The following is a 22164-nucleotide window of genomic DNA, read 5'->3' as shown; positions in this document are numbered from 1 at the left end:
ATTGACGGCTACGAATGAAGTAGTGGAACAAGGCTCACATGGAAGGCAGGATATGCATTAGGGCCAGTTCCAAGAGACCTGCAGCTGTAGCAACCGTCTGTCGTCGCCAGACCTCCAATCCCACCATAATAACACTTTCCGCTTGCACTAAGCTTCAATTTCATTTTTTCATTTCTTACGGGTGCGGGATTTGTAACTTTAGTTGTTGTTACAGTTGTTTGTTGTGTAATAACAACAAGTTAATTATAAGTCTAGCGGTCTGTTTGCTGTCATGAAACGAAATGGGCGACTCAGCTGTTGGTGGAGCATCAGGCGTAAAAAGTGGCTTAAATTACACTGAGGTGACAAAAGTGATGGGATAGCGATATGAACGTATACAGAGGGTGGAAGTATCGCGTGCACATGCTATAAAAGGGCAGTGCACTGTAGGAGCTATCATTTGTACTCAGGTGATTCATGTGAAAAAGTGTCCGACGTAACTATGGCAGCACGACAGGAATTAACAGACCTTGAATGTGGGATGGTTGTTGGAGCTAGATGCATGGGTGATTCTATTTCGGAAATCGTTAGGGAATTCAATATTCCGAGATCCACAGAGTCAAGAGTGTACCGAGAGTACCAAATTTCAGGCATTACTTCTAAACACGAGCACACAGTGACCGACTGCCTTCCCTTAACGACCGAGAGCAGCGGTGTTTGCGTAGAGTCGTCAGTACTAACAGATAAGTAAAACTGCGTTAAGCAACCACAGGACTTAATATGGGATGTGCGACGTACGCATCCGTAAGGACATTTCGGCGAAATTTGACGTTAATGGCCAGTGGCAGCAGACGTCCGACGCGAGTGCCTTTGCTTGCAGCACATCGTCTGCAGTGTCTCTCCTGGGCTCGTCACCACATCGGTTGGTCTCTAGACGACTGGAAATCCGTGGCCTGATCAAATGAGACCGATTTCAGGTGGTAAGTGCTGATGATGGGGCTCGGGTGAGACGCCGATCCCATGAAGCCATGAGCCCAAGTTGTCAACACGGTACTGTGCAAGCTGGTGGTGGCTCCATAATGGTGAGGAATGTGTTTACATGGAATGGACTGGGTCCTCTGGTCCAACTGAACCGATTATTGACTGTAAATGGTTATGTTCGGCTACTTGAAAACCGTTTGCAGTCATTCATGGACTTCATGTTCCCAAACAACGATTGAATTTTTACGGGTGACAATTTGCAGTTTCCGTGGGCCACAGTTGTTCGCTACTGATTTGAAGAACATTCTGGACAATTCGGGCGAATGATTTCGGCCACACGGATCGCCCGACAAGAGACGTAACCGAGAGGTCAGTTCGTGCATGATACCCTGCGTTGGAAATGTTGTGGCTTGGCAAGACAGCCAAGCCACTATGAGGAAGCCGAAAGGCACGTGTTTAAGCTCACGCAGGCTGGCGTGAGGTCTGGAACAGGTCAGGGAATTTATAGTAGCAAAGAACGTACGTAACTACTGGAATACTTAACTTTAATTCATAATTGGTGAACATCGCTCTTGACGGTACATGTTTTACAGCATCAATAGAAACTGGTAATGGCGCCTTGCTAGGTCGTAGCAAATGACGTAGCTGAAGGCTATACTAACTATCGTCTCGGCAAATGAGAGCGTAATTTGTCAGTGAACCATCGCTAGCAAAGTCGGCTATACAACTGGGGCGAGTGCTAGGAAGTCTCTCTAGACCTGCCGTGTGGCGGCGCTCGGTCTGCAATCACTGATAGTGGCGACACGCGGGTCCGACGTATGCTAACGGACCGCGGCCGATTTAAAGGCTACCACCTAGCAAGTGTGGTGTCTGGCGGTGACACCACAGGAAACACTTTCGCATTTATCGAAAGCTATAGAGACAGTATCGCTCAGTATTTCTACAGGGGGCTTCCAACAACTTGTTGAGTTCCTGCCACGTCGAACTGCTGCAGTACACCGGGGAAAAGGAGGTCCGACACGATATTAGGAGGTATCCCACTACTTCTGTCACCTCAGAATACCTCTTGACAGAGATCGCTGGCGGAGCTCCAGTTTGGACTAGGTGAAAATATGACTTAGTCTTCAGATTTCATTCTCGTAATGTATTCTATCTTCGATAACAAACAAATATTCGGTAACGGTACAGGAAATTCATTTCGTAAACTTTCCATGCATCAGCTTAAAAATATATTGAAAATAAACTTAAAATGAGAAAATACTCTTCTAGAGTACACTGGTGCAGTTCCATATTTGTAAGTCGAAAAGTTTGTAATTATGACCAAGTTTAATGGTATTTAAGGTAACGTGTGTTTCGTGTGAGTTGCGGCAACTCCGTTCCGTGCCTCTGCCTGCTCCAGCAGAAGTGTCAAAAAAAAAAAAAAAAGTGTGTGAAATCTTATGGGACTGAACTGCTAAGGTCATCAGTCCCTAAGCTTACACACTACTTAACCTAAATTACCCTAAGAACAAACACACACACACACACACACACACACACACACACACACACACACACACCCATGCCCGAGGGAGGGCTCGAACCTCTCCCGGGACCAGCCACATAGTCCATGACTGCAGCCCCTAGACCGCTCGGCTAATCCCGAGCGGCGCAGAAGTGTCAGTTCTAAAGTTATTTCGAACAGAGCAGCCTTCCCTTTCGTCCTTATGGTGGTGGCATCGCTTTGAGATGTAGGCTGAGTGAGCGACTGAAGGTGTTTGGGAGACGTTCTGCCCCATAACTGGTCAGCTGCGTACTCCAACTTGAGAAGATTGATGGGAGCCTGGTTTAAGGCATCCAAAAGTCGCTACATGGCACTCTACAGCAGTGCTTCTCCAACTTTTCCTGATGGAGACACCCTTGTAATACGTGCAATTCCACGGCACACTCTTTCTGTAATATTAATAAGTGAGATTCTGTTGTAACAAATGAAGGGCTTATTTTTCAATATTGGTACAAGTCCATTATTGTTCATTCTGAGATACAGAGTCCTAAAATTAAATGAGCGCTGAAAAATCTGCAGTTGAGATACCAGAAATAATCAAGCATATGGCTTCTTGCTAGAGATGAACCTTTCTTTCTGTTTGTTCAAAAATGATTCAAATGGCTCTGAACACTATGGGACTCAACTTCTGAGGTCATCAGTCCCCTAGAACTCAGAACTACTTAAACGTAACTAACCTAGGGACATCACACACATCCATGCCCGAGGCAGGATTCGAACCTGCCACCGCAGCGGTCTCGCGGTTCCAGACTGTAGCGCCTAGAACCGCTCGGCCACTTAATTTCAGAAGCATTATAGGCAGAAAAGTGGAGGTAATGGACTTGCACCACTATTGAAATAAGCCCTTCAAATGATATTTTAAAATTTCTTTGATTTCAGTATTTCATTTCTATGTACGAAATAATTATACGTCATACACTTTTCAAAGATACAAAACTTATCAGTAGTATTATGAATTTAGTGACTCACGTGGGTTTGACGAGCATTACACATCTATCTTATATTGGCTCAGATGTAGGACAAATTCGCTCATATTTCCGCGTCTAACATTCTCAAACTTCCAGTTTTAACTATTTTTATATTAGCCTTAATAGAAAACGCGCTTTCACAAGAAAAACTGCAGCAAAATGATGAGTGCTCTTTTACGTATGTGAGCGTAATTTTGCTAAACAGAAATCCAGAAATTGCATCAATCTGGTTCTTGGTACACAGTTTTAATGTGCGGTTGTTCTTCAGGTCTGTCAATTCCTCCTCTTCAGCAAGTTGATTTTACAAGTACTGCTTAATATCTAGTGTTGGGCAACATCCATCCAACCTCATTTTCAATTGCACTAAACAGGCATGAATCAATGATTGAATTTTGTTACTAACTGCACATTTAGATGTCAATGGAAACACTTCAAATTACTTTCTTTTGTTTTTCTCATTCATACCTCGACTTCACCTCTCAAGGTTGCAGTTTTTGTCTGTAGCACTAAGGAGAGTTGCACCCTTACCGTGTAGGCTAGAATTTGTCTTGCTGAGTATTTCAAATAAATCAGAAACGAAACCTAGTTTTGTGCTCCAGAGCTCGTGTTTTAATGCATCCACAAACTAGGTTTTGTTTTCTTTCTCAAATAACTACAGCATTGCATGCTTAAGTCCATGCACATGACCAAGTTTTCTCCCTCTAGATAGCCAGTGGACTTGGTCTAAAGGAAGACCTATAAGCGTAAATAACCAGCCACAACAAAGATTTAATGAAGGTCAGGACAAGCCAGTAGGTATATAATGAACACGGCAGAAATAGGATTTTTTTCTTGTATTTGGTAAGCGAGATATTCTTATCATACCTGAGACAATTTGGGAGCAATGGACGATGCAATATCTGTGGGATGATGTAGGAGAACAAAGAGACGCTCACGATCAAATAGTCTGTTGCCGTGTCATTCACTGGCGAGAGATGGCAGACGTATTAGGGATGCTTCCAAACGGAAATGCTAAACTATCTGTCCAGATCGTGCCTGACGGCAAGTTTTCTTCAGTGTACTCATACCCAGCAATCAGGGAATACCAACGTGTACAGCGACCTACCTTTCCAGGCGACTACTAATTGCGCACTATAGCAAGGCACTCGGCGCGATGGTTAATGGTAGTTGCAGAGTCTTGGACCGATCTTTCCTTATTTAGGGTAGCTAAAAAACTTAGCCGAGCAGGCAATACACCATATACCAACACTGTCACTTCTCTGTACGGATTTTTGCTTTCCACGTCATTAACTCTGCATGACATGCTAATCTCGTTGTTGTCTGCTAATGAAGTCACGCTGGCTGCAAGGGAAACCTGTCACTGGCGGTCGAGTACGTTTGATTTGTATCGTTTCACCAAAACTCCATTAGCCACCGCGTCTTGTGTCTTCAAGGAGAGTGCGGATAATAGTTTCACATGCTTCGTGGACACAATCAGTACTAAAACCATATAGTGTGACGTCCTAAGAGAAGATGTACACGTGTACGACGCTTGATTTTATAATCCAAAGCGACAAAGGTGATTTCGTGTAGCACAGCTGCTCATATATGTTGCAAAACAGCTTTGAATGGGCAATGAATTTTCTGCACTGTTAAAATCCTCAATCGTCAGCAGAGCCTCTTTGCATCAACATGTCACTCTGGTGGCAGCTACTTTTTCCAATTCGGTGGTCTCTATGTACACATAAAAAACCGAGTGTCTGCACGCTTTTGGAGACAGAGTTTCCCATATCTTGGGAAAATTCAGTGGTACCTCGGGGCCTGGCTCATTGTTCACCTAACCATCACGCTGACTCCCAGTGTGAGGTCTGAGTTGCCAATCTATTCTCCCTGCCGGTAGGAACTCTCTCTCTCTCTCTCTCTCTCTCTCTCTCTCTCTCTTTCTTGCTTTCTGTCTGTCCTCTCTCTCTGTCTCTCTTTCTCTCTCTCCAATACAACAGCTATCTATAACATAAAAAAAGAGTACTTTACAGGGTGTTTCAAGAAGGTTCATCCAATTTCACAAGTTTACATCTCTTACACGAATTAAGATTGAAACTTGGGGTTAGCTTTAACTTACTTATATGAACTACAAAGTTTTTATATTCGAAAGAACAATCCGCTTTTCATGTGTGTATATTTTATATACATGCAGGTACAACCTTGGGGAACTTTATAGAATAATGTTAAGGATCAACGTTTTACCTATAACAAACGTTCAATTAGCCTTCTACCAGATGCATGACATATATCCAGATGATGTTAAAACTTATCCCATACTTTTGTGATATCTCTGAAGTTGCTGAAATCACTGCACTTGCTATGAGTTGTTGCAGGGGGACGCCCATACACTGACGGAAAGAAAATCACAAGACCAAGAAGGAGTAGTGCGACATAAACGAAAGTTGGTAGGCGTATTTCTACATCTGAAAGAATATGTGTACTAAAATTTCGCGCTAGCCGCATAAGAGTAGCGCTAGTAGGGCCACTGTGAGAATGCATATCAGATTTGCTTCAAATACACGTTGCAACGGTCGTGAGTGTTAGATAGCTTTGAGACTGGACTTCGTGAGCTGATGTTAGTCAAGAATGTCTTTGAAGCGACAAAAGACGCCATTATCAGCACTTCACTGAATTTGAATGAGGTCGTGTAATAGGGCTACGCAGGTTCGAATCCTGCCTCGGGCATGGATGTGTGTGATGTCCTTAGGTTAGTTAGGTTAAAGTAGTTCTAAGTTCTAGGCGACTGATGACCTCAGAAGTTAAGTCTCATGGTGCTCAGAGCCATTTGAACCAATAGGGCTACGAGAAGCTGGATGCTCCTTCTGCGATACTGCAGAAGGACTTCGCAGGAATATAGCTACTATACATGATTGCTGGTACCGGTGACACGAGAATGTACAGTCGCAATAAGACCGAGCTCCGGACGACCACGTGGCACTACCGAGAGGGAAGACCATCGAGTTCGGCGTATGGCTCATTTTTCTGCATCTGCGGTAGTAATTCGAGCAGCAGTTGGCATCATAGTGACACGAAGAACTGTTACAAATCGGTTACTTCAAGGACCGCTCCGAGCCAGTGAGCCTGTAGTGTGCATTCCGCTGGCCCCGAACGAACTCCATTTGTGACTTCAGCGTCAAGCGAGAGCTCATTGGATGGCAGGGTGGATGTCTGTTGTGTTTTCTGGTGAACGCTGTTTACGCCTTGGTGCCAGCGATGGCAGTGTGTTGGTCAGAAGGAGACGTTTTGCAACCAACCTATCTGTGTGCTAAATACACTGGACCGACACCTGGAGTTATGGTCTGGGGTGCGATTTCGTCTGAAGACAGCAGCACTCTCGTGGTTACCCCAAGCATCCTGACTGAAAAATTGTACGCCAGTCTGGTGATTCGATATGTTGTTCTGCCGTTGCTGTACAACGTCCCAGAGGGTGTTTTCCGACAGGAAAACACACTTCTGACTCAACACGCTCTACAGAGTGTCGACGTGTTGTTTGCCCTGCTCGATCACCAGATCTGTCTCCAGTGGAGCACATATGGGGCATCATCGGGCTATTACTACAGCGTCATCCACAACCAGCATTAACAGGCTCTATATTGACCGACCAAATGCCACAGGCATGCAACTCCGTCCAACAAACTGATACCTGGCACCTGTACAATATAATGCATGCACGTTTGCACGCTTACATTCAACATACTGGTGGTTACACCGGTTATTAATATATTAGGATTCCACATTTGCAATGGCTTATCTCGCACTAACATTAACTTGTGATCCTGCAACGTCAGTCACTTAAATATGTAACTTAGAGAAATGTATTCCAGAAATTTCATTACTCAACATTAATTATTTTTTGGTGTTGCGATTACTTTCCGTCAGTGTAGATGGAGTTTTTCACAAACCCCCAGAAAAAATCAGATATTGTGAGTTCTGGTGCCCTTGGAGGCCAGTGGTGCTGTGCAAGGTCGGTACACTCCTTACGCTGCAGGATGTATAGTGCCGCACAGTTTTGTAGCGTAATTACACTTGAGGAATGAACAACTAAAGCGTCTTTGTGGCTGTGTCATTGTAATTTCGACGCACATCGTGTAATGAACGAGTGTGCGGGGGAACACGCTAGTTGCACTAGGGATTCCTCTACTGCCAACCTCGTGAACCGGTGACATACAACTGGCTCCAAAGTAAACTTTTGGTTTCGTTGAGTAAGTTAAAATTTACTCCAAGCTCCCACCTATATGGAAATGAAATGTCGTGTGGCTAGGGCCTCCTGTCGGCTAGACTGGTCGCCTGGTGCAAGTCTTTTGAGTTGACGCCACTTCGGCGACTTGCGTGTCGATGGGGATGATATGATGATGAAAACAACACTACGCCCACTCCCTGAGAGGAGAAAACCTCCGACCCAGCTGGTAATCGAACCCATGCCCATTTGCATAGCATTCGGCCGAGCTGACCACTCAGCTATCGAGGCGACACCTGCATTCATGTAAAAGATATACACTGATCAGCCAAAACATTATGACCACTGCCCACCGCGACTTTGGATGCTGCCTGGTGGCGTTGCATGCACGTGACTCGGTAACAAAAGTATGTATGCGGAGCAGACACGGACGGAGGATCACCCAAGCGAAGATATGGCCTGCTGATGGGGAAATACATTGAGATAAGCGACTTTGAAAAAGGCCAGATGATTATTATTACGCAGACCCTGTGGACGATTATCTCGAAAACGGTAAAGTTGGTCGAATGTTCACGTGGTACTGTCGTGAGCATCTATGGAAGGAGGTAGAAGGACAGTGACACTACCACTAGGTGATAAATGGTTGGACGTCCACAATTCTTCACAGAAAGTGCGGTTCGGAAGTCTGCTCTGTAAAGTGGGATAGATATCTGTGACATCTCTGCCGGAAGAGCACAATGCTGGTGCATGCACAAGTGTTTTTCGAGCACACCGTTCATCGTACATTGTTGAACACGGCGGTCCGCACCAGACCACCTCTACGTGTTCATACGTGGACCCAACGACATCGTCAATTACGATTGCTGTGGGCACGGGACCATTAGGATTCGACCGTCGACCAATGGAATTGTGTTGGCTCTTCGGGTGAATCACATTTTTGCTAAACTAGATCCCAGACGCAGGATGGTGGGAGCAGTATTATGCTACGGGAGACATTCTCCTGTGCTTGCTTGGGACGTGTGGTAGTAATTAAGGCACGCTGACAGCTGCGAACCACCTGCATCCCTTCGTGTATGATATCTTTCCCGACGGCGATGTCGTCTTTCAGCAGTATAATTGTCCGGGTCTCGGCGCCAAAACCGTGCTACAGTAGTTTGAGAAGCATTATAGTGAACTCACGTTGAAGTCTCGGCGACCAAATTCTCCTGACGTAAATCCTATGGAACCCACCTGGGTCGGTATCGGACTCCATCACCGCGTGCGGAAATCAGCAGCCTGTTATTTACGCGAATTACATGACCTGTGCGTAGACGTTTAATGGAACATACCTCCACAAACCTACCTACACACTGCCGGATCCATGATAAGCAGAATGAGTGAAGTCTTCCGTTGAAAAGACGGACGAACAAGCTATTAAGTAAGTGGTCATAATATTTTGAGTCATCACTGTAATGTTGTGAAATCGGATGAATGTTTTTGAGATACCCTGTAGTTTCACTGAATGCAGTTTATTAAATAAGCACAATCTTTCTTCTTGTAGGCATTGCCGTCAGTTGATGAAGTGTTCGAGAAATGCTACTGGCAGGGCCACCGTTTCAACTGCTCGAGTCTGTTCTTCCTGCAGCGGACAGAGATCGGCTTTTGCTACGCATTTAACTCACTCACATCGGAAAACAGGAGGCACTGGTAAGATCTGTGTGATACACGCAACATGATATTGTGTGTCATGTGTGTCAATTTTTGTCTCATTAAAAATGCTTAACAACAAGTCTCCTCACAGCATTAAGAGATGCCTGCATGTAAGAAAGACATTTCGCTTCAAAAAGTCGACTGTTTTCGATAGGGTATTTTAGAATTACTATAATAGCAATCAGTACCATACGCAGACTTGCACACGTCACGTCATGCGACAGATGGTCTCAGAGCGTGAGAATGGTGTGATGGGTAGGAGCCGTATTGTTCTGGAACCTATACAGTGCGAAGGAGCATAACTTTCATAATTTATATTTACTATTTGAATATTGATATACAGCTCCAACCGCGCTTCTGAAGTTACTTGCTCTGACAGTTCCATACGTAAAAACTAAATACAAATTCCAGTTAAAGTCGACTGTTAGCTGCTCCTACGAATCTACAATAAGTTTCCGAGAAGGCAACACGTACTTTAATGTGTCGATTGCGATTTCGAGCAAAAACTAAACGAACCGTTTAAAGTGTGATCTCGTGTAATCTATGAGATAATGTCAAGCATTTTGTTGTAACTTTTGCAGTTCTCTAGAAATATCTAGCTCCTGGAAACTCTGCCATGAGCATTGATAGTGGAATGCCTCTCAGAACCTTTTTCTTGATTCTTTTGGGTCCATAATATAAACAAAAATCAGGTGGCATCCTTAATATTCCTATTTTAGTTTTTAATAGCACTGAATTCTTTCCCACTTGACATTTCGTTATGTATTGTTTACCGCATGAACATTAGAGCCTACAACCAGGGGAGAAGAAACCAACAGTGACAATGGCTATGAATTATTCCAGTTGCGGTAGGAAAAGAGAGTGCTGACATTATTTACTAAAAGCCGCGGTGTTTCTTGATGTCCTGGTAAATCTTTTTGGTGGTAAGTGCTATATTCATGAACCCATTGTGTAGCATATGAGAGTTAACCGCCAATAGTACGAACATTGATGGCATTAATTATTGCACGTAGCATTTCCTCCATTACCCTCGTATACTTTACAACAGGATCTTTCGTATTCAAAAACCATATAGCTTTTTAAATGTTTCCCTAGGTGACAAAAATGTGCCCCGTCAATTCGTTTCTCCTAAAGCTGGCCGTATAGCCTAAATTATGATTTCATTTCTGCCATAATTTCCTGTATCACAGAGAATGCTATGTTGATTCAAGCACTCTTTCGGTCATGGTCCTGAAATCTGTCAGTCTTGGAACATTCGACATCTACTCTTGTGCGTAGATATTATTCTCTCCACAATGATTTCACTCTCAGCCTCCTAACCTCTGCTAAAAATGTCACTACACAGTCATCAAAAAGGAAAGAAGAACTTCATGGGCGGCTTACCTCTATGAAAGCGTTCAGCTTAAATTTAAACCTACATAATTCTTTTGTACCAAGTACTTGCTAAGTCCGTTAAGACTACAATATGATCTTCAATTCTTGGCATAGGCTCATTTTCTCCACTTTATTATATTTTCCTCGAGTGTCATCGACAGAAAATTACGGTTTCAACGTTCAAATACACTCCAAGATATGGTAATACAATCCGAAATATGGTAAAATTTTTCTGATCTAAATTTTGTTTGTACAAGACAAGTTTAGATTCAAATGCAAAACGACTAATTTGCTTTCATCAAATTCGAATCTTCTCCTTACAGTTGTAGATTCATTTAATTAAATTTACTATAAATGTCAATTAAATATTCTGCATCATTCTGAAAATTCAGTGAATTCCTTTTTAAGGAATCATCTTTGCTTCCAATAAATTTCATAAGTGAGTCAAACACATCATGAAATCTTTTCAGGTAGGTACCCTTCGATAAGTAACAAACTTGTGCATGGAATAGTAAACGGTTGTAATATCCGTCATTTCAGTCCCAATGCCCTGCCCCCCTTCCCCCACTCCCAATTTGCCAAGAACCAGGAAAGTTCCTTTAGATCTTTTCCGTGCCCACCAGTGTGAGGTTACACTCTCGATAGCGACCACCATTTTACATCTTGAAACGTTTTCCGTTCCAGTATTTAGGCGAGAGCCAGATGAGGCATTGCTCAAAGGAGCGCCAAGAATTTAAGTTTGCAAATGGGGCAGTTTAGAACAATCGAACTGTCTTGATATAGATGGAACGTTCATTGAGAATGGATGATTTTACCGAAAAGTCCACAATGTAGTGCGTCACAAGAAAATTCCCTATTTTAACGTAATATTTTTCTTTACTGAACTCCACCCTCTTTATTATTATCTGCACATGTGCGTAGTATTAGGTCATTGAGTAGGCTGACAGACGTCATTGTTTGGAGACGTATCCCGATCAGAACCGAGCAGTTTTCCCTGCAAAATATTACAAACAGCCGACAAATGATGGGAATGAATATCTTAGTAGGGTTAAATGATGGGAATGAATATCTTAGTAGGGTTAGGTCACTTAGTTGAAAACTAATTGACGAAAGGACGGGCACTAATTATGTCCGATTCTTCGTGTCAGAATAATCCGCTGCCAGCCTCGCGTATTTTTCCTGTAACACCTGAAAAAAACATTATAAATGATTAAAAGATAAGGTAATGGCCTGAAATAATGACAGAGCTGACACAACAGATAGATCTAAATAACCTTTATCACACAAATATGATATATAAGCGGCACTGAAATGAAACCCGGTCACTAGTGTAAAGTAACGGTAACGATTTTAAAAACTCAAAAATGTAGCCATACACAATACACATACTCAAAAATAGTTGCCAAAACTGTTGGCACATTTATCCCATTGCGACACTAGCCGGTCGATTCCATCCCTGAAGAAGCTAGTAGGCTGCTGTCGGATCCAGGCCTGGACCCAGTCACACACTTCGTCGTCGATTGCGAATCGATGTCCGCGAATAATTTGTTTTAGAGGTCCAAACACATGAAAGTCACATGGCGAAAGGTCGGGACCGTACGATGGATATTCCAGAATTTCCCATCGAAACTGCTGCAATGTCGTCTTCACCGTATTGGCCGTGTATGGTCGGGCATTATCATGCAGGAGGATAACGCTGTAAGTAAGCTCTTTAGGTTTTTATGTTGGTAACGCCACGTAGTGATCTGTATGAAAATCGCTGACTGCGCTGTGTGCAGTCCGTGGATGAATGGACTTATTGTTGGAATATTTGCTTGTGTAGCGTTGGGCAGTTGGATTTGAACAGCGCGTAGCGTTGGGCAGTTGGAGGTGAGCCGCCAGCAGTGGTGAATGTGGGGAGAGATGTCAGAGTTTTGAGAGGTTACTATGGCCGGACGATCTGGACGTGTGTCCTTCAGAAAAAGGAAATTTATAAGGCTGGATGTCATGAATTGAGAGATATATATATTATGATTTTTGAGCACTATTAAGGTAAATACATTGTTTGTTCTCTATCAAAATCTTTCATTTGCTAACTTTGCTTTTCAGTAGTTATTGCCTTCAGTAGTTAGAAACTTTTATTCAGCTGGCAGTATTGGCGTTCGCTGTATTGCAGTAGTTCGAGTAACGAAGGTTTTTGTGAGGTAAGTGACTGATGAAAGGTATAGGTTATTGTTATTCAGGGCCATTCTTTTGTAGGGATTATTGAAAGTCAGACTTCGTACCGCTAAAAATATTGTGTGTCAGTTTAGTGATGATCAGAATAAGTAAAGAGAAAACTGTCTGAGTACGTTGAGTATTTCTCAGCTGTTTGAAAATCAAATAACGTAAGAGTTTTTCCAGCACTGTCATTCTTTACATACGAAGGGAAATTTCAACGCCATTGGGCAACATGGCTCGGCGTTTCGACTTGATGGTTCGTGTAAGGTTCTGTAAAGTGACTTGATAACGCTGGGCACTGACGGTGGTTCTCCGTTCCAGGAACTCGACAAGCCGTGGGTCCTTGTGGTAAAAAAATGAAGCTCATCATGACCTTACCAGAACTTGTGTGCACGGCCTCTGTTTCTTTGGAGGTGATGAAGTCGCATGTTTCCACTGCTTGCTCTGACGCTTGCCTTCCGGTTCAAACTGGTGACACCGAGTTTCGCCACCTGTGACAATACGCGACAGAAGTCCGTATTCCTCCTCATGATAACGTTGCACATGACTCAAAGACAGTGCCATTCGAGTATTGCGCTGTTAGGCGGTCAGTTGGTAGGGAACCCACTGCGCACAGATTTTTCGAAAGTTCAAGTGTTGATGCATTATGCTGTGGACGGTGCCCACGCTAATACCCAGTAACCGATGGATCTCGTCCACGGTGAGTCTGCTGTTGTCCAAAACTAGATCATTCACTTCTGCAACCATTCCCGGTGTGATGACACGATGGGATCCTCCAGGACGAACATCGTCTTCCAGTGACTCGCGCCTCTCAAGGAATCGTTTGCGTGTTTTAATCAGCCTGAGTCTGACAGCTGTGCCAGCCATGCTCCAGCACTTACCATCCTCTGCCGCTGCAGCCGAGCAGTGAGTGTTGCCTCATACACTGAATACACTCTGCTTATTTGCACTGCTTTCAGTTGCCTGTCTTAACAGACCTTCTCTGCACTTTAATCTGTTCTTCCCTCTCGATAATTATGGAATATGTTCCCATGAGTAACCGGTCTGGTCTTTTACAGCGTCGGTGAACCTCGCTTGACGTCAGGCAATAGCGATTCGTGCCAAGTGTGGCGCAATGTGGCGGGGGGTGCCCTCTCCGGCTTGGAAATCTTCTTGAGGACACCGCCTGCCGCTCAAGGACATCGATGGGACAATCGCTATAGGGTAAGGGCACACACAGCTGCATACCGATACTTCATCTTCTGAGTGCCTTACGCAGACCGTACAACGACGTTTGTGATAATTGCAACACCCACAGTAACAACCCATACGATCAACCTTAGAGATTGTGTACTGGAAGTAGGTAGTTATGGTTGCAGATAAGCTGTGAATTGGTAAAAAAGGCAATGTGACCAGAAAAGTCATTGTTATGCAACGCCGTCAAAATAACTTGAAACATGAAATAAACTGATAGTATGTCCTTTGAATGTCAAAAGTCCACAATATCAGCTTGTGTGATAGTCCAACTGGGACAGGATGACACATCTCAGGGAGTGGATTTGTAATATATTGACATTTTATCTTCTAAAGGGTATTCTATTATGTAATGGACGAATGTATGCAGATGGTGGTAAGGAGAGGGTTGTTAAGGAGAGGGTAGTACTTTGTCAGTCCAAAAAGTTCCAAGACTGGATTAATAAAAAACAGAGAAAAGTTAAGATGGCGGTTTTAATTCTGCACATGTTCTATATAGTCTCCTCTCACTTAAGTACAATGCACATAACGTTCATACAATCCTGTGAAACAGTAAGAGAAATCCTTCTCGTTCAGCTCCCACATCTCGTTGTCTTCAGTGCCAGTTATGTTGTTAGGGTGTTGACCCTTAATGTGTTTTGCACTTTGTCATTTTGCGGTATGTTCCTGCTGATAACACCAAGATTTTTCAAGAAAAAAATGTCCTTGATTTACGTTTCAGTCAAGTCGTAGTAGGTCTCCACAGGTCGCTGTTTTCGTCTGGGAGTCAAGGTGTATGGGGCAAACATTCTACGGAATGTCTTGAACACTTGATTCAGAGATGTTGCTTCATTGGGATTTGTGACACAACAACATTGATACACTACAATTGCACGTCCAATACCTAACAGTGCCTGCTCACAATTAACTGGTCGAATGCACATTGTTATTAACAGTTCTTAGTTCAAGCCGCCTCATATGCCACAAATAAAATCAGTCTCGAAACTTTTTGGATGAGCAGGTTCTGTAGTGCCGGACAGGCTCTAGTACAAGCAATATGATCACAGAATGGATCAACTCCCATCCTCTCTTTATCGCTACAAAGGACTTAAAAGATTAATCCGTAATGTTGTCTCGAATCAATTCCACTGTCTGCGTCCACGGTATTTGCTTCAGGGTAAACTGATGGCACACGTGCTACATCACTGACTCAGAGACCATAAGCGCTTCAAACCGTAAAATGGGCGCGAACACTGTTTCCGCCAAACTGCAAACAAAATATTGTCTTCGAAAGTGTGTCACTTCAATTTCCCCTACGGTGAAGATTTCATAGGCGTTAGATACTAAAGTGGTGGTCACAATCTGGCAGACTGTTATGTTAAGAGGCACAGCAGACAAACAACAAGGGATATGGTTCGGAACAGCACAACATACGAGGTGCATTCAAGTTCTAAGGCCTCCGATTTTTTTTCTAATTAACTACTCACCCGAAATCGATGAAACTGGCGTTACTTCTAGACGTAATCGCCCTGCAGACATACACATTTTTCACAACGCTGACGTCATGATTCCATGGCAGCGGCGAAGGCTTCTTTAGGAGTGTTTTGACCACTGGAAAATCGCTGAGGCAATAGCAGCACGGCTGGTGAATGTGCGGACACGGAGAGTGTCTTTCATTGTTGGAAAAAGCCAAAAGTCACTAGGAGCCAGGTCAGATGAGTAGGGAGCATGAGGAATCACTTCGAAGTTGTTATCACGAAGAAACTGTTGCGTAACGTTAGCTCGATGTGCGGGTGCGTTGTCTTGGTGAAACAGCACACGCGCAGCCCTTCCCGGACGTTTTTGTTGCAGTGCACGAAGGAATTTGTTCTTCAAAACATTTTCGTAGGATGCACCTGTTACCGTAGTGCCCTTTGGAACGCAATGGGTAAGGATTACGCCCTCGCTGTCCCATGACATGGACACCATCATTTTTTCAGCACTGGCAGTTACCCGAAATTTTTTTGGTGGCAGTGAATCTGTGTGCTTCCATTGAGCTGACTAGCGCTTTGTTTCTGGATTGAAAAATGGCATCCACGTCTCATCCATTGTCACAACCGACGAAAAGAAAGTCCCATTCGTGCTGTCGTTGCGCGTCAACATTGCTTGGCAACATGCCACACGGGCAGCCATGTGGTCGTCCGGCAGCATTCGTGGCACCCACCTGGATGACACTTTTCGCATTTTCAGGTCGTCATGCAGGATTGTGTGCACAGAACCCACAGAAATGCCAACTCTGGAGGCGATCTGTTCAACAGCCATTCGGCGATCCCCCAAAACAATTCTCTCCACTTTCTCGATCATGTCGTCAGACCGGCTTGTGCGAGCCCGAGGTTGTTTCGGTTTGTTGTCACACGATGTTCTGCCTTCATTAAACTGTCGCACCCACGAACGCACTTTCGACACATCCATAACTTCATCACCACATGTCTCCTTCAACTGTCGATGAATTTCAATTGGTTTCACACCACGCAAATTCAGAAAACGAATGATTGCACGCTGTTCAAGTAAGGAAAACGTCGCCATTTTAAGTATTTAAAACAGTTCTCTTTCTCGCCGCTGGCGGTAAAATTCCATCTGCAGTACTGTGCTGCCATCTCTGGGACGTATTGACAATGAACGCGGCCTCATTTTAAAACAATGCGCATGTTTCTATATCTTTCCAGTATGGAGAAAAAAAATCGGAGGCCTTAGAACTTGAATGCACCTCGTACAATATGCGATTTCGAATTCCATGTACTGGGGCAGCATCAGCAATAATCGCTACATTAGGGAGCTCTTACGGCTCCATGGGACCGCCTCTCTTTCAGCAACTTCATTTGCCTTATTTCAGCAGGGTAGTTTCTAACCATATGTGTTTTGGTGTGGAGTGATCATGCCAGAAGTCCACAATCTGTTCAAAGCAATGTTCAAATGTGTGTGACATCGTATGGGACTTAACTGCTAAGGTCATCAGTCCCTAAGCCTACAAACTACTTAACCTAAATAATCCTAAGGACAAACACACACACCCATGCCCGAGGGAGGACTCGAATTTCCGCCGCACAGCCGCACAGTCCATGACTGCAGTGCATGAGACCGCTCGGCTAAACCCGCGTGGCCCACAGTCTGTCTTCGATGGAACACAGTTGTCAGTACTTCATTAGCTTGCAATCTTGCCTGACTTGTCGCCCTACGAATATCTCTGACACATGAATTTTACACAATAGTTTATCACAGTCGTAAGAAAATCACTGACACTTCGGGAACTCGCATGGAACCGATCTGGGTGGGGTTTTCACGGGAACGTACCCAGACACTCTAAGCTAAAATGTTTTAGAGGCTCTGGCTCTGGCACGTGTGTACTTATTGAATTCCCGAAGTCAAAAGGTCATGAACAGACATGTAATCTTAACCATAAGTGTACTGTCACATGCTTAGTTGTGGTACAAAGCTTATTTCAGCCACATGAATCGTTCGTGGTGTTGCAGTTTTCGCTAACGTATAAAGATGATATTTAGCTGTTTATTTATTATTGCATAAGGCTATTGTAATACCCCTGCACGGTAGTGGAGCATGTCACTACATTAATAGCACAACTATTAAATACAATGAATAATAATAATATAATAATACAACAATAAAATAGTAGTATATAACAACTATTATTATCGTTATTATTGTTATTGTTGCTGGGCAAATTAGTATGTAGAAACTGCGGGATTTCTGCCATCGATTCCAGATGAGGTCTCTGTAATCAGCAACTACCGGAAGAACTCGTATACTAAACAGAGTGCCTACTCTTACTTGTGCTAGAGTATTGCTGTGCTGTTCAGGATCCTTACCAGATAGGATTGGCAGAGGTCGAAATAGTTTAAAGAAGGTCAGCTTGTATTGTATTACTGCGAAGTAGGGGAGAGAGAGTGCCACGGATATATGTCAGCTGGAGCAGTAGTCAAAAAAACAAATGAGTTTTTCAGTGCTCCGAGACATTCTCACGAAATGTCAAACTCCAACGTCTGCCTTCTAGTGCGCAAATATTTTGATGACACCCGCCTACACAGGAGAATATATCATGGTCATAAAATAAGGCAAAATCCAGCGTTCGCATAGAAAGATTTAAATGTTCATTTTTCCCATGCGCTGACAGAGAGTGGAACTGTATAGAAATAGTGTGAAAGTGCTTCCATGAATCCTCTGCCAGGCAACTAATTGTCAATTGCAGAGTAGTCATGCAGTTATAGATATAGATATCCTGAAAGACAAAGGAATAGATGATGCTGCAGGTATAGGAATCAAAAGAAGATGATATTGTACATTACATCTGGATATAAAACTTTGGCTCCCACAGAATATCTGAAGAGGCATAATGAGGCCTCCAAAATAATCCACCAGAAATTGGAACAGCATTTTAATCAATGAAATACTTTCCTCCTTACGATACATTTAGTATCCGATAACGATTCGGATCACCCGACAAGATTCAATATCGATATGGAGGACAGGTTTCAATAAAGGATGGAGCCCCTCCACGCCCACACCGACGTGGTGACCATCTCATTAGATCTACTGTAACCTCCGTATTTGTTAGTTACTAATCGACGACTTCACGGGATGTGGGGAGGTCGGGTTATCCGTGCATTTCTTTCAAATTTCACGTCAATCTGAGTACGTTCTGTTTTACAGTGTTTTGAATTATAATCACACTGTATAATGACTTGTTGATGCTATGTTCTTATTTGCATTTGAGAATTATTGCAATAGACTCTGAAGAACATTGTCATGCTGTTCATATATAGATTTATTTTGCTTATTTATTTACAACATGCTCCATTACAAAATTTGTAATATTACATGTACGTATTGTGTGTGTGTGTGTGTGTGTGAGAGAGAGAGAGAGAGAGAGAGAGAGAGAGAGAGATAATGTAATGTAGTGTAATATTTGTGTTGTACGATGATGATAATGAGTGAAGGGAGAGAGTGAAACCCGGTGCAGGCACGTAACATACTCCTTATGAATAGTAAGAAACGGGCCGTCAAGCTTGACGTCCACGTCCAACGGACAGATCGCCGTCAACAGAGTCACATGCCCTCACTTCATGACACACAGCAGAGAGATTTGGTATTTAAACCAGGACATTGGCGCAAAGTCCGGAGATCTATAACTTTACGCCATTTGCCGGCCAAATATAGGCAGTGAATTTTTTTTCCACCATAATTCGAACCGGCTTGTCCCCAGATCGAGCACCACAGCATAAGCGTTCATTACCTATAAGTAATTTTGATAAAACGTACAGAAATCTTTGCATTCATTTTACAACCTCTTAATAAACTCACTTATACGTTATTTCATCCATTTTAAACAAATTTCAGATATAAACACCAAAAATAGTTTTGGATCACCCCGGTTCCCACAACTCCTGAAGATAGACGTTGACTGTGGATATTGTATCACAGACACAGTCCCTTTGACTGTTCAGAGATGTTACTAAACCTGCCCAGAGATGTAAGTAACTGTGCATGAGCAGCCCCTATTAGACAGAGGGGGTCCGACAGCCTATCAGTTCCAGTCATTCCACCAGGAAGGAGGTACATGGCGCATGTTGTCCGTAGTTCAACCATGTCTAGTCCGTCAATACAGCGGTTCGATCGCGTCCACATTGTTACTTTGTGCCAGGAAGGGTTCTCAACAAGGGAAGTATCCAGGCATCTCAGAATGAACCAAAGCGATGTTGTTCGGACATGGAGGAGATACGGAGAGACACGAACTGTCAATGACATGCCTCGCCCAGGCCGCCCAAGTGCTATTGCTATAGTAGATGACAGCTACCTATGGATTATGGCTCGGAGGAACCCTGACAGAAACGCCACCATGTTGAATAATGCTTCTCGTGGAGCCACAGGACGTCGTGTTACGACTCAGACTGTGCGCAATAGTCTGCATGATGCGCAACTTCATTCCCGGCGTCCATGGCGAAGTCGATCATTGCAACCACAACGCCATGCAACGCAGCAACATGGGCCCAACAACATGCCGAATGGATCGCTCAGGATTGGCATCACGTTCTCTTCACCGATGAGTGTCGCATATTCCTTCAACCAGACAACCGTCGGAGACGTGTTTGGAGGCAACCCGATCAGGCTGATCGCCTTAGACACACTGTCCAGCGAGTACGGCAAGGTGGAGATTCCTTGCTGTTTTGTGGTGGCATTACGTGGGGCCGACGTACGCCGCTGTTGGTCATGGAAGGCGCCGTAACGGCTGTACGATACGTGAACGCCATCCTCCGACCGACAGTGCAACCATATCGGCAGCATATTGGCGAGGCATTCGTCTTCATGGATGAAAATTCGCTCCCCCATCGTACACATCTCGTGAATGACTTCCTTCAGGAAAACGACATCGCTCAACTAGAGTGGCCGGAATGTGCTCCAGACATGGACCCTACCTGGGATAGACAGAAAAGGTCTGTTTATGGACGACGTGACCCACCAAACACTCTGTGGGATCTACGCCGAATTGCCGTTGAGTGGGCAACCTGGACCACTTTGAACTTTTGGATAGTATGCCACGACGAATACAGGCATGCATCAGTGCAAGAGAACGTGCTACTGGGTATTAGAGGTACCGGCATGTACAGCAGTCCGGACCACCACCTCTGAAGGTCTCGCTGTTTGGTGGTACAACATGCAATGTGTGGTTCTCATGAGCAATAAAAAGGTCAGAAATGATACTTATGTCAATCTCTACACCATTTTTCTGTACAGGTTCCGGAACTCTCGGAATCGAGATGATGCAAATTTTTCTTGATGTGTGTATTAATCGCCACAACAAGCACTCGATTCAAAACACTAACATGACCTACTTTATGAATCACAACTGTAATTAAATACGCATCGAAAGCTATTGAAATATTAAAGAAGGAAACTCATGCTGGCAAGATCATTTGTGTCTCTGTGCAGGATTCCATAATTATGGCACTACTCACGTAAATAAATTAAACTGTTCATGACATTTTCTATATTTGTTTAATTAAAAAATAATTGCTCATTGTAATACATACTAATTACTGCAATAGAAAATCTATTCACAAAATACAGCGTGTTGTTAACAGACATCTACAATTCTCGATATCGCTACTTCTATACAGTACTCTATTGAGCCATGTACGCTCTCAGCTGTGGGCGTTAAAAATCCCAACCGCGCGCTCGTCACCATAAACTGCGTAGGCATTCGGTGTTATTACCTGTCGCACCGAGTATGACCCCCGTTCAGGTGGATGAACTTGGCTATCTTCTTCTTTTCGGCGTCCGACAGTTATCCATTCTTACGAGGACTCGGTCCCCGATCTCGTAAGTCTTCGTCCTTTTTCGCTGCTCCTTTTCGATTCTTTCCGTCGCTTTCTCCATCATGAACTCTCGGGCTCGATTCAAGCGTTACGCTTTGCTGGTTTGCTCTGCCTCTCCTCCCGTCGGAGGTTTGATAATCCTCTCAGCCACGGACTTCTCTGGTTTCTGGAACTGTAGATCTATTAGTCTGTATCCTGCACCGCAATACACGGCTTCAATAAAGTACCTCTCTATCTTTGGTAGCTACTGTGCCCAGGCATTGTGTCTGTCAGAAACCAATATTCTATAGAACACTCCCAGCTGGCGCATCTGTCATTCTGCGGGATTGGATTGAGAGTTTCTAATTGCGGAGAATGTCACTTTGATGACTTCCTTTCCTAATCCTGCCTTCCATCTCGGAGATGTGAAAATCGTAGCATGGTTTGAGAGGACTGTCTTGGGCCTACCACATGTGTGCTCGTAATCTTCCATCAAAATTTTTACACAGCTTTTCGATGTGGTGCGGTTTGTGGTGTAAAGCCTGACGTGCTTAGTAAATGCGTCCAACAACAACGAAAACAAACTGCCGCCCGACCCGTTCCTTCGGCAGAGGGCCGTAATGATGGTTCAAATGGTTCAAATGGCTCTGAGCACTATAACATCTGAGGCCATCA

The 22164-nt window shown here is 43.8% G+C and overlaps 1 protein-coding gene across 1 annotated transcript in view; it reads left to right on the top strand.

Annotated features, from left to right (window-relative positions):
* LOC126482146 (sodium channel protein Nach-like) overlaps positions 1 to 22164 on the top strand; it is a 53244-nt gene that overhangs the window by 12875 nt on the left and 18205 nt on the right. The window contains exons 2-3 of the mRNA XM_050106122.1: positions 9210 to 9355; positions 13990 to 14134. Coding sequence (XP_049962079.1) covers positions 9210 to 9355; positions 13990 to 14134 — 291 coding nt within the window. The remainder of the gene's footprint in view (positions 1 to 9209; positions 9356 to 13989; positions 14135 to 22164) is intronic.

Source organism: Schistocerca serialis, chromosome 5 (genome assembly GCF_023864345.2).
Source record: "Schistocerca serialis cubense isolate TAMUIC-IGC-003099 chromosome 5, iqSchSeri2.2, whole genome shotgun sequence".
In the NCBI taxonomy this organism is placed as follows: Eukaryota; Metazoa; Arthropoda; class Insecta; order Orthoptera; family Acrididae; genus Schistocerca; species Schistocerca serialis.
The sequence above is the reverse complement of the archived record's forward strand: the minus strand, read 5'-3'. Positions and strand labels throughout refer to the sequence as shown.